The 13021-nt window shown below is 42.9% G+C and overlaps 1 protein-coding gene across 1 annotated transcript in view; it reads left to right on the top strand.

Annotated features, from left to right (window-relative positions):
- Window positions 1-13021, top strand: part of LOC6639249 (triple functional domain protein) — a 42556-nt gene that overhangs the window by 1231 nt on the left and 28304 nt on the right. Inside the window, exons 2-4 of the mRNA XM_002062013.4 lie at window positions 4015-4570; window positions 4638-6728; window positions 6791-8917. Of these exons, the coding sequence (XP_002062049.2) occupies window positions 4015-4570; window positions 4638-6728; window positions 6791-8917 (4774 nt within the window). The remainder of the gene's footprint in view (window positions 1-4014; window positions 4571-4637; window positions 6729-6790; window positions 8918-13021) is intronic.

Raw genomic sequence — 13021 nt, forward strand, 5'->3', positions numbered from 1 at the left:
AATGGCTGCTCATTGTGTGTCAGCTGACGTTGTTTGCGGCGCTTCGCAATATTTGCAATTTTGGCAGCATTTTCTGGCTGCGCCTGTGGTGTGGCTGTCCGTCCTTTCGTCCATCCGTCCGTCCGTCTCGTCACCCACCACCCGCACACGACTGCAGCAGCTGCTGCAGCGGCTGCAGCTGCATTGCATTCCACTTGATTTTCCTGTTATAGTCGTCATCATCATCGTCGCCGTCGTCGCCGACGTCGTCCGACTGCAGTCGCATATTTTATGAATCATCGCCAAGAGAGACGCGCACACACATTGACATTGAGAGCAAACTATGGCCAGATGAGGAGGTGGAGAAGGTGATGGTGGTGGGGTGGAGGGGAACGTCACACAATTGGCAAAGAAAAGAAACAGCAGAAAAGAAAAGAAGCAAAAAAAAAGAAGCAACAACGCGCTCTCCATAAAAGTAAACATTATTAAAAATAAAACTAGCAGCAGCAGCAGCAGAGAACAAAACTAAAAAAAGTTGCATAAATCTGTGCAACAAAAGAAAGCCAACTCAGGCCACATAACACTAAAAAAGAAGAGAAAGAGAGAGCGAGAGAGAGAGGCGAGAGAAGTGAGAGAATCGAATTCGGATTGGAATGAAATGGAAGCGCAAAAAACCGGCCCCGGCATCTCCAACATTCTGGGCTTTGGAGCATCATCATCATCATCATCAACAAGAAATTGAAGCTTCGAACGGGCTTGAAAAGAATGCGAAAGATTTTTAATGTGGCTGTGCGGCCAAGAGTCAAAACAACATAAAAGAAGAAAAAAAAAACAACAAAACAACAAAAAAACGAAATACAAAACTAATAATAATGTATAAAAGGCAAACTGAAAGAAAGCTATGGAAAGTATAACTAATTAAATATTAGCGAATTGAGAATACTCTTTGAAAGGAAAGCCCAGGAGAACATTAAGTCAACGAAATGGGGAACATCCTAGCGAAAAAAGGACCCTAAGTGAAAGTTGATATAGGAATCAAATCATGTATTAAATCATTCATTGAATAATGCATTAAAACTTACATTATTCAGGATAAACAAAGAACTAGTCAAGTAATACTATTTTCCATTTGAATTTCATTTAATAGCAAAAGGAATTCCAACACATAAAAGAGAATGTTCAAAATGTTTGACATTTATTATCTTTGGCATCAAGAATTTATTGCCATTTATTCATGCAGTCATTCATTCACTCAATCTGCACAAACATGAAGTGTATGTTCTGTACAAAGAAAAATATTTCTTTGGGCCAATGGCAACAAACTCCAAATGATAAAGATAATGTTGATGATGATGATGATGCTGATGCTGACCCGAAGATTGCGACACAAACCAAAAGGGAGCAACTCAAAAGAAGAAGACGAATCTACCCAATCATAAAAAGAACTCACTGAACTCATTGGGGGTAAATTACTTGGGCTAGAGAGGGGGGTAAATGGGGGGTCACCACAAACCACTCAACTCTATAGATAATTTGAATGCTAATGAGCCGCCGCGCAACGGTTAAACGTGAATCACAACCAAATATATAATACTAAAACGAAACATTGTTAAAGCCAAGGCGGGGGCGGGGCAGAGGAGGAGAAGGAGGAGGAGGCGGCGATTCCCGGCATTCCCACGCCAAACATGCTTATCAGCAAAGTAACAAGAAAAATTATTGTCATTGTCGCTATCTCGGTGGCCCATATACACACATGTGTATGCGTGTGTGCGTGTGTGTGTGTGTAGCCTAGACACCTTAGTGTGTTTGGTTGACTGATAACAAAACATCGACGACATCAACGGCATCGACAACATTGTCATTGCCCAAGTCCATTTCATACCCTTCTTGTCTTATCTCTCAACGACGTCAAAACCGAAAAAAGAACAAGAGAGTCAGTCTCTCCGCCTCTAGAGGAAGCCCGATTGCCCGGTACATTATTAACATTATCTTTGGACCTGGTAACTTGCTTTCCGTATACCCTGTAACCAGGTGGAGAAATTACTTCTTGTTTACACATCGTTTTGAGCCCCATATCGAATGCAATTAACATTCTTGGAAACGTAACGATCAAATGACAAATAAACTTTATATTCCAAATTGTTTATACCAGATCTAGATCGAAGAACTATATTCCTATAGAGTAAGAATGCCTTTTCTACGTGTCTCTTGATGATGGGCATCTTGAAGTCGTCGTCGCATCGAAAGTTAATGTATTTTTATTTATGCGAAACACTCTTTTTTTTTTTTGTTGTTGTTGTTACTTTTTAGTTTGTTGTTTCTTTCCTTTCTTGTGCGTTGTGTTTTTTGTTTATATCTTGGTTTTCTTTGTCTTGGTCTGGCGACTCCGCCAATTTGGTAAACTGAAGTCACTCGCGACGTCAATGCAAATTCTGTGAATTTTCGCTGTTGTGCTTCCTCGTCCGCCTTCTCCTCCTGGCAATTGGAGGAGCAGAAGAGAAACAAAAAGTTCTCAGCATTTTAGACACGTTCCTTTCTTTCCTCAGTTAAAGCCTCGGCGGATTCTCTGTTGTATGACTTGGGCTTGTTTAATTTTCAACAGATTTATGGGTTAAATAAACGATTTTTGATTATTGCTGTGTGTCTCTCGGGGTGTGTGCGTGTGCCTGTGTGTGTGTGTATATGGTGTGGCATGGCTTTTGTTTTGGTTTCGTTTCATTTCGATTCGAAATGCGGGCGACATATTTCCCTTTTTTCGTTTTGTTATTATTGTTCTTGTTATTTTTCCTTCTTTTCCCCTCCCACTCTCTCTCTCTCTCGTTTTCTCTTTGCTTTCTTTCCTTCACTTTACTTTTTTAAATAGCTTTGGCATAAACAAGAATCAAATGTATAAAATACTTTTCTTTTTCCCTTTAGCTTTTTTTTTTTTTTGATTAGTCATTGAAATATTTTTACGGAAATGCCATTCCAATAAAAGAGATTCCAATGGAATACTTTACGAGTTTTTAAAAGCGAAGATCATTTAATTGGAAAATTGTTTGATTAAGGGGAATTTTTAGTTGTATTATCATCTATTTTTACTTGACTCGGGTTGAGTTTTCATTCCTAAAGTAGAGGAGATTTAATTTTCTTTCCTCTTTTAATCTGTCAAGCAAACTCTCTTTCATTGTATTAAGAACTTCCTCTTTAAATTGTCGCAATTGAAATCGTTTTAGACGTGGTCGCCCTTAACCGATTTTCAGTTCAATTCTCACGATCTTTTTATCTTAAGAAACGTGCCAGAACTTTTGCATCCCTTTCAAGAACTAGCGGCAAATACCTACATATACAAAAACAGAAATAAAAATAAAGAATTAAATTAAAATGAGCGTGAAGATATATATTTTTTAATTCTATTATTTTTATAAAAGCTAATCGGGTGATTAGAATTCAAATGGAATGCAAATCAGAGCGGCGGACTAGAGGCACGAGCGAGCTAGACAAGCTCTAGCCTTAGCTAGCTAACTGGATATGATGATGATGATGAACCGAAATTGGTGTCAAAGCCATAGAAAATGTCATAATTTATGCAAGAGACGTAAACAGAGAGAGACAAACAGGGCCCAAGCCCAAGACCAAGCAGAGCAACGAACCAAAGTTAGTTAGAGACACTCTCACTCACGTACTAGGGCCACGACAAAGTCTCTCTCTTACTCGCTCTCTCTCTCTCTCTAAGCCATATTCTTCTACACTTGAAGAAATAAAATTGATTGAGACAAACTGATCACACTCCACTTAATTCCATCTAAAAATAGGAATTTATACATTTTAATCGAATGTTTATGGAGTTTATTTTAAGATGCAAAAACAAAAAAAAAGGGGTTCGAAATGGAAGAAGTTTATTTTTAACTTAATTGGGGCAAATATTTAATTTCAGTGTATAACAAGTTGTCTCTCTCTCTCTCTCCTTCTCTGTCGTTCTAACATTATGTCTAACGGTTCACCTTTCACTTCTAATTCTCTGATTTGTTTTTTTTTTTATTCTGTCTTTGGCAGCGATGTGGCCAAGAATCTTGGCTTCACAGTCATCATTGACATGCGAGGTAATGGCAACTGTTCGACGAATGTGAAGACCATATTAAAAGTGCTGCAGGAGCACTTTAGTGCAAATATCCATAATGTGGTGATCATAAAGCCGGATAATTTTTGGCAAAAGCAACGAGCCTCGATATCATCGCATAAATATAAATTCGAGACGACAACCATATCGATTGAGGCACTACACAAGATAGCCGAATCGCATCAATTGACAAGCGATTTTGAGGGACAGCAGCAATACGATCATCAGCAATGGACCGAGGCCCGCATGGCCATTGAGGATTTCTTCTGGCTAGCGGGTGATATGGCTGATCGCATTGACGATCTGCAAGAGGATCTCAATCGCAACGATTTTGCCGAGGATGTAACACAGGCTCGGCATGCCATCGATCATCACAACGAAATGCGTAAAAAGATTAATAAATTGCCCATTGGCGACTTGGATGTCCAATGTACAAAGCTTATGCCCAAAATAAATATGGTGGCTGGTGGTGGAGCATGTCCAACGGGACAGGTGAGTGTTAGCTGCCTCCGAATCTATACTAAAATAGTTTTCTAATTATTGCACTTGACTTTTACAGAATACAGCCACAGGATCGGCCACTGCCTCTTCCAATGATACAGCCAGTGTGGATTCAGGTACTTCATCGGCCGGACAGCAACGTGCTGCCAATCCGGATATGGCAGCGGCCATTAATAAGGCCTTGCGTCAAATTGACCTCATACACACGGGTCAGGAGAGCCTTCTGATGCTGTGGCAACACAAGAAGGCCAAGCTCGATCAGTGTTTCCAGTGGCGTCTGTTCGAGCAGGATTGCGAGAAAATGTTCGATTGGATTCTACACAATCGTGATGTGTTCCAGATGAGCTATGTGGAAATTGGTCACAATTACTCGGTGGCCAAGTCACTGCAGGATGAGCATCAGAAATTTGCTGTTGCCTCGATGAACGTTTCGGTGAATATCGATCGCATTTTGGCTGTGGCCTCCCGCCTTATCGAGAGTCAACATTATGCTGCCCAGCATATAAAGACATTGGCTCAACGCCTGGACAGAACCTGGAAGAATTTCGCAGCCGGGTTGGATGAGCGCACCGCTGTGCTGCAGTTGAGCGTACTCTTCCATCATAAGGCCGAACAATATTGCAATAGTGTGGTCAGTTGGGCAGCTGCCTGTCAGGCCTCACAGCCCCTACCCTCGGACATTCAGAGTTTGGAGACGGCCATACGAACGCATCAGTCGCTGTATGAGGCCATGTGTCAGGCCTACACCGAGGTCCATTCGACGAGTAAGAAATTGCTCTATCAATTGGATCATTTGGTGCAGGTCTGTAATCAGCCGCCGCCTCCCGGAGTGCCCGATCATCGTAAGAATAGTGCGAATTTCAATAAATACGAACGACAGAATCCTGCTGCCGACTACAGTGAGGGGGCAAGTCATGTTTTGGCTGTGATCCATCAGATTTTGGGTCATCATCGTACCCTGGAGGCCAAGTGGCATCAGGAGAAGATACGCTTGCATCAGACCCTGGCATTGCGTCTCTTTCAGGAGGATGTTAAGCAAGTGCTCGACTGGCTGAAGAATCATGGTGAGGTATTCTTGCGCAAGAACACGGGAATCGGACGCAATTTGCACAAGGCCCAAGTCTATCAGAATTCCCATGAGCATTTCGAGAATGTGGCCCAAAATACTTATAGCAATGCAGAGAAATTACTTTCCGCCGCCGAGGAATTGGCTCGCAGTGGCGAGGCAGACCCCAATGAGATATATTCGGTGGCCCGGGAACTCGAACTGCAGGTGGCCAGCTTTGCAGAGAGGGTGGAACAACGACGGCGTCGCCTCGAAATGGCTGTGATCTTCTATACGCACGAGAAGGAGGAATCGGCCTGGATCGATCAATTGCGTACGGATGTCAGTACGGATGAGACGCGTCTCTCGCAGGAGAATCTCGAGGGGATTGAACGTCTGTTGCAACAGTATAGGAATCAGCAAGAGAGCACTGTGAATCGTTGCATGACCACCATAGCTCAGGGTGAAGCCCTCCTCCAGGAGATGCGCTCACTGGAATATACCGATAATACAGGCTCATTGGCCGCCTTGGAGGCCACTCTGGAGAAGCTGAGCAAACAGAAAATCGAACTAGAGGAACTCTGGTCTGCCCGCAAATTTCGTGCTGATCTCATTTTGCGTTTGCGTTACTTTGAGCGCGATGCCATGGAACTGTCATCGCAGCTGGAAATCTGGTCGGAAGAACTGCAGCATGAGGTTCTATCGCGGGATTACCAAAAGGCCGAGTCCCTAATACGCTTGCACAACGAGTCCGTTACGGATATACAGAATGCCACCTATGAGGTGTTACAGCAGGGTCAGGATATCCTGCAGCTCTTCGAGAATGCCGGCTTCATTTCGATGGCCGATGCCACGCATACGGCCCAGGCTCGTATTGAATACCTTCTGGACTTTTTGCGTGAACGTGAAATCGACCTGGAGGAGCTGTCCGAGGCGAAGCGAGCCAAATTGGAGCAGGCAGTGCAATTGTGTCAGTTCCAGAATGATGCCAATCAGGTGATATCCTGGATACGTAATGGTGAGGCCATGCTGGTGGCAAGTTTCGTTACGCCCACAAGTCTGCAGGAGGCGGAACAATTGCGCAAGGGTCATGAACAGTTTCAGGTAAGTCCATTGCACGGGAGTGAGTGAGATGGCAGAAGTCTTATTTAATCTTCTTTCCACAGATTGCAATTGAGAAGACACACACATCGGCCGTGCAGGTGAAATATCGAGCAGATGCATTGATCAATGCCAATCATTATGATCCACAATCGATACGTGATATCAGCGATGATGTCACCAAGAAATGGCAACAGCTGGTAACCTATGCCGAGGAGCGGCACAAACTCGTCACGGCCTCAATGAATTTCTTCAAGACGGCGGAACAAGTCTGCTCCGTGCTGGACAGCCTGGAGCGAGAATACAAGCGGGAAGAGGATTGGTGCGGCGGCGGTGGCAGTGGCAGCGGCAGTGAGAAGGTCCAAACCAGTGTGATTCAGCATATGTCAAAGCATCAGGAGCAAAAGGAAGCCTTCCTCAAGGCTTGCACACTGGCTCGACGTACGGCGGAGACATTCCTCAAATATGCGAATCGATCGCAGCAATATTATCAATTTAAGGGCAATTGTGAGGCCCATGTGAAGAGCAAACTGGACAAATTGCTGACTCAGGAGAATCAGGTCCTCGACTATTGGACAATGCGCAAAAAGTGTCTGGATCAGTGCCAGCAATTTGTGCTGTTTGAGAAAAGTGCCAAAGAGGCCATCGAATGGATACACAATACGGGCGAGGGATATCTTCTCTCTCGCTCGAATCTGGTGGGCATCACCAAAGAGGAGACAGAAGGTCTGCTCAGAGAGCACAACGAATTTCGCAGCACGGCCAAGGAGACGCGAGAGCGGGTCAAATTGCTTATCCAATTGGCCGATACCCTGGTGGAGAAGGGTCATGCCCATGCCACAGATATTAAGCAATGGGTGGCATCGGTGGATCAGCGATACAAAGATTTCAGTAATCGCATGGACAGCTACTGTGAGCAGCTGGAGAAATCTTTGGGTATGAGTCAGCAGCAACTGCTGCTCGGATCATCCGATGCCAATAGTTCGATTAGCTCCACCTCGGGTAGCACCAACTCAGCGGATCGTCACTCGGATCCAACACTGGAGGCGAAACTAACTGGCGCTTCGGTTAAGTCAGCTGTCAGCAAGGAGATCAACGAAGAGAAACGCAAATCGGCCAGACGAAAAGAGTTCATTATGGCCGAGCTAATGCAAACGGAACGGACCTATGTCAATGATCTGGCCACTTGCATTAAATCGTTTGCCGAAGAGTTTCGCAACGGTCGCAATACCGTTCCAGCTGGTCTTGTTGGTCAGGAGAGTGTGATTTTCGGTAATATACGGGAAATTCATCATTTCCATCAGAAGATTTTCCTCAAAGAGCTAGAGAAATATGAGACAATGCCCGAGGATGTGGGCCATTGTTTTGTCACTTGGGCATCCAAGTTTGATATGTATGTGCATTATTGCAAAAACAAGACGACATCGAATAATCTTCTAGTGCAACATGCGGGCACCTATTTCGAGGAATTGCAACGCCGCCTCGAAGTGGAGCATCCATTGCCCGCCTATCTCATTAAGCCAGTGCAACGCATCACCAAATATCAGCTGCTGCTCAAGGATCTGCTATCGTGCTGCGAGGAGAGCCATGGCGAAATCAAAGAGGGTCTCGAGGTCATGCTCAATGTGCCGAAGAAGGCCAACGATGCCATGCATCTGTCTCTGCTCGAAAACTGTGATGTTTCGGTGGACAAACTGGGCGAAGTTGTGCTCCAGGATGCCTTCCAGGCTTGGGATACCAAGCAAATAATACGCAAGGGACGCGAACGTCGCGTCTTTCTATTCGAATTGTATATACTCTTTGCCAAGGAGGTCAAAGAATCGAATGCTGTCAAATATATATTTAAAAGTAAACTCCTTACCAACGATGTGGGCATAACCGAGCACATCGAGGGCGATGAGACGAAATTTGCCGTATGGACGGGTCGTTCGCCCATGCTCTCCGATTGCCGCATAGTCCTCAAGGCGAATAGTATGGAAACGAAACAGATTTGGGTTAAGAAACTGCGTGAAGTCATGCAGGAAACATTCTTCTCGGACACCTCGCTAACATTGCCAAAATCGCCGGCCAAACACTCGGGCTCATCGCAACGATCCTCAAGAGATCTGGATGAGCCGCTAACCGAGAACGATCACGATCGTTGCTCATTGGCCAGTTTCGGTTCAGGCAATACAACAGACAGTGATAATAAGGTGAGTCCTTGTTACATATTAATCCCTATATACATGTACATGTATTTCTTTATTTTTGCCCTTGGTCAAACGGTCTTTGGCGGGTTAAAAACCCTGTTAAGTTGCCAAACTGTTATAGCTTTCCGAGACTTTGAAAGCTCAGTGGAAAGCTCTCTCTGTTTTCATGCTGTCCTACCTCACGCTAAACAGTCTTATGCCAACGACTCTGTCCATTATCGCTCTCACTCTGTCTCTCTTTTTGGTGTAAAGGATGCTGGCACTGATGATGTTGGCCTGGCTATATATCCTGTTTGCTGTTCTACTATTGGCTGTTAGCCTGGAAACTAGTTTTGTCGGCTCGAATCGCTTTGCCTCGCTAACACTCGCTTGTGGCAAAAATATGTTTAAAATTCATAGCATGGCTTAATGAGATTTTCCTCGTTGCCGTTGCCGCTTTACCGAGTGCGTAACTTGGTCCTCTCGCACACATATTAGAGTGCGTCTCACTCACGCTCTCTCTCTCTCTCTCTCCTTCTTTGCGTATATCCTGGATTATATATGACTTGCTTTTAGCGTTTGTCTGACATTTGCTTAATGTAAATTTTATGTGACACTTTTTTATAGTTAACTTGTTCATCGTCCTCTCTGGTCTCTGGATAAAAAAAAAGCACAAATATTTTGTTCTCTGTTTGTTGTGTGAACAGATTTTATGGGTCACAGATTTGCAATGACTAGACTATGCGTGGGCGAAACAGAGAGTGAGAGAGAATGGGAGAGAGAAAGATGTAAGAGATTTCATAGAAATCATCTAAAATTCCTTTTAAGTAATATTTTCTATGATGATAAAACAAATTGCGCGCCTCTTTGCAAAAAATGCTTCCGGCACTTCAATCCCAAAAAACGAGAGAGAGAAAGAGAGAGTGAAAGCTTTTCGCTAATTGCCAGCTCCAATGCGGCTAGCTCTCTCTCTGTTTTTCTGGTGCTCTCTCTCTCTCTCTGTGTGTGTGTGAAAAGCTCCATATAGAGGCCCCCTCTACGGTTTTTCGCTGTTGCTGTTGTATTTTCTGGAGGGTTGGGGGATTGGTGGAAGGAATCTGTTTGAAGCACATGGGTTAAGCTATTTGTTGTTGGTCTTTTGGCTCTATGCGATGCGTCGTGGCTGTCGCTGTCGCTGTCGGCATTGCGTAGCCGCAACCGTTGCCGCTGCTCCAGTTGCTTCGTAGAGTTTAAGCCAAAAGGTTCTTCTGTCGCTGTCTCGTTGTCTCCGTCTCCGTGTCCGTCACCGTCTCCGGTCGTCGTCGTCGTCGTCTCCGCCGTACTGCTACCGTGCCGTGCCGTGGTGGTAGTCGTCGTCGTCGTCGTCGTCGTGGTCGGGCTCTGTCCTCTAGCTCTGTACTTCTTTCAACCTTCGTTTTGCTTGCTGTGACTCTGTTTCCTGCAGATGCCATCCGATTGCCGCCATCCGGTCAAACGTATCGCAACAGCAGCACCAGCAGCAACATTACCATCATCATCAACATCATCAGTACTAGCAACGGCAATGGCAAAGTCAACGTCAACGGCAGCAACATCATCTTAAAATCCAATCGTCGTCGTCTAACTAATTTTGAAGTGTGCTTCTGCAATTGCGCTGCACTCTTCAACTCTTGACTCCAACTGTCTGTCAGTTCTGTCCTCTTTCTCGTCTTCAAAGAAAACAAAAAATAAAAGAAAACAAAAACGAATTTCAAGTGCAAATATTCAACGCAGCCAAACACCACCAACAACAAAAACAACAACAACAACGCCGGGGCCAAAGAGTTAATTTGTATGAAATTTGTTGTGTTTTTTTTTTTTTTTTTTGCCGCTTAGCTCTCAAGTAGCTAGAAAATTGACTTTAATTAGCTGATAAGCAAATAAAAGATAACACACAGCCCAAGAAATAGATAGCGATACATACAAAATACATATATATATCAATCAAAAAATTAGAAAAATGCTACGCCAACTAAACGAATAAATATAAATATAAATAAAAAACGAGAAACGGAACCAAGATTACATAAAACTGGCAAAAAGGCACTTATGAAAATTACCCAAAAACAACGCCAGAAACAATAATAAAAACGGGGAAAAAAAGTTTAATAAATAAATGTAAATATATGATAAAAAGCTGCTCTGCCAATTTCCACATTTCTCGAGACTCGAAACGAAAAAAAGGACGTGGGGCATAAGTGGGAGAAAATCCTTTTTCAGCATTTTTCGCTTGCCAAGCAGCCAAAAAAAAAAAAGCAAGAATGTGAGGAAAAGCTAGCCAAAAAAAAAAGAAAGAAAGAAAAAAATGAAACAAAATTGTCTTTAACAGCTTCTTTTCCTCAGGCTGCCTTTGACCTTTTTCACGCCTTTCAGCCACTTGAATAGCAGTTTTATTTGCGGGTCATGTTCACCATGCCCATCTGCCCGCCCCCGCCTCAGGTTGCCCCTTAAACTAACCCCCCAACCTAGACCCCTGTCAAACTGCAAGACGATCGCAAATTGGAACCCCAAAAACCCAGAGAGACAGAAATACGAGACATGCTTTTCCACACACACACACACACACACACACACATACACACAATAAGTCAAACAAAGCTACCATTTTTATTTTTTGGTTTTCTGTGACATTTCTTATCAAAAAAACAAAAAAATAACATAAAGTATAAACAAATCCATTTATACTTGGCTTTATATACATACATAGGTATTTTTCCATTGTTATCCAGCAAGATAAAAACTATTCCATATCCATATATGGGTTTCGTTTGTGCGTGGGGTTCCCATTTTGGCCCAAATGGAATTGCATTAGCAATTTGTGCATTTATTTTGAATTTTCCTTTTTATTTATTACCCAACCTGCAGACATATGAATAGTTGATTTATTTATTTGGAAAATCATTTTATTTATACAAAACGAACACACAATTCATTGACTTTCGGATAGGAAAACTACATTTCCCCTAGAGACACAAGTGCCAAGTCGGGGGAGGAGGGTCGAAAAGTGCTTCAGCAATTATGTTAGTTAACCCTTTTATTTAGCCATCGTTGGCATATAAAGAAATACTTAATTAATAGTTTTATTTATTGATACCCAAAGGGCAAATTTAATTTCAAGAGCAAACTTCTTCAGACTCATTATCTACTCCTCTTTTTAAGAGAGAGGGGGATCATCATCAATTTAATCTTCCACCCTCCACCCACCAGCCACCACTCACCAGGCATCACCTTCAATTCCCACCCGTCCAAAAACTAATCCATTTTCATAGTTTAACACCCAGAAGAGAGACTTATTGAATTTACCGCTAGAAGGGTTTTCTCTCTACCTCCACCTCTCCCTCTCCCCCTTTTAATCTCATTTCATTTTCCGCAGAATTTTACTCAATTTTCCTTGTATTTGCCATAAAGTTAATGGTGTAGTTGTTGTTTTTGTTGTTATGGGCTCTATTACAATCTTACATACTTATCTTATTTTTATTGTGTCGATGGTTGTGTGTTGGGTTTGTTTATTTGTGTGTGTGTTTTTTTTTTTAATATTCAAAAAGCGTTTTGTGTTTTGTGTTAGCTTAGCTAATGCCACGGCACGACATGTTTTGGTCATTATAATTATAGAGAGATTGCATTTGCAATTTCTCCCACCCCCTTCCTTTTCAATTCCCCTGTGCTTATTAGAGAAAGAGAGCATACAATCAGTTTTTCTCTCTATCTCTCTCTCTTTCTATGGTCCAAACCACAAACCACAGGAGATAAACCTTATGAAAAATTTACACATTTAATTTAAACAAAACAAAAAGTTTGTTTGCTTTTTTTTTTTTTTATATATATTAGTTTAGTTTGGTTTTTGTTTTTAATCTGCTTTTGGGTACCTACTCAATTAATTTAGTTTTGAAATCTAAACCAACTTACGGTCGTTCCCTCCTTTATTCGCCCTCCCTACCGCCCCCTTCGTCTGCTACCTTCTCTCCCGCTTGTGTGTTTGTGTGCATTCATTTGCAAAAATTGAATTAAGTTGGCTTTTGAGTGAATGAAATGAAAGAGTATTAAGTTTTAGGAGAGCAGACGTTGTAGCCCGTTTGCGAGGGGATCTGGCAGCGGGACAGCTGATTTAGG

The sequence above is a fragment of the Drosophila willistoni genome, assembly GCF_018902025.1.
Source record: "Drosophila willistoni isolate 14030-0811.24 chromosome XR unlocalized genomic scaffold, UCI_dwil_1.1 Seg144, whole genome shotgun sequence".
NCBI lineage: Eukaryota > Metazoa > Arthropoda > Insecta > Diptera > Drosophilidae > Drosophila > Drosophila willistoni.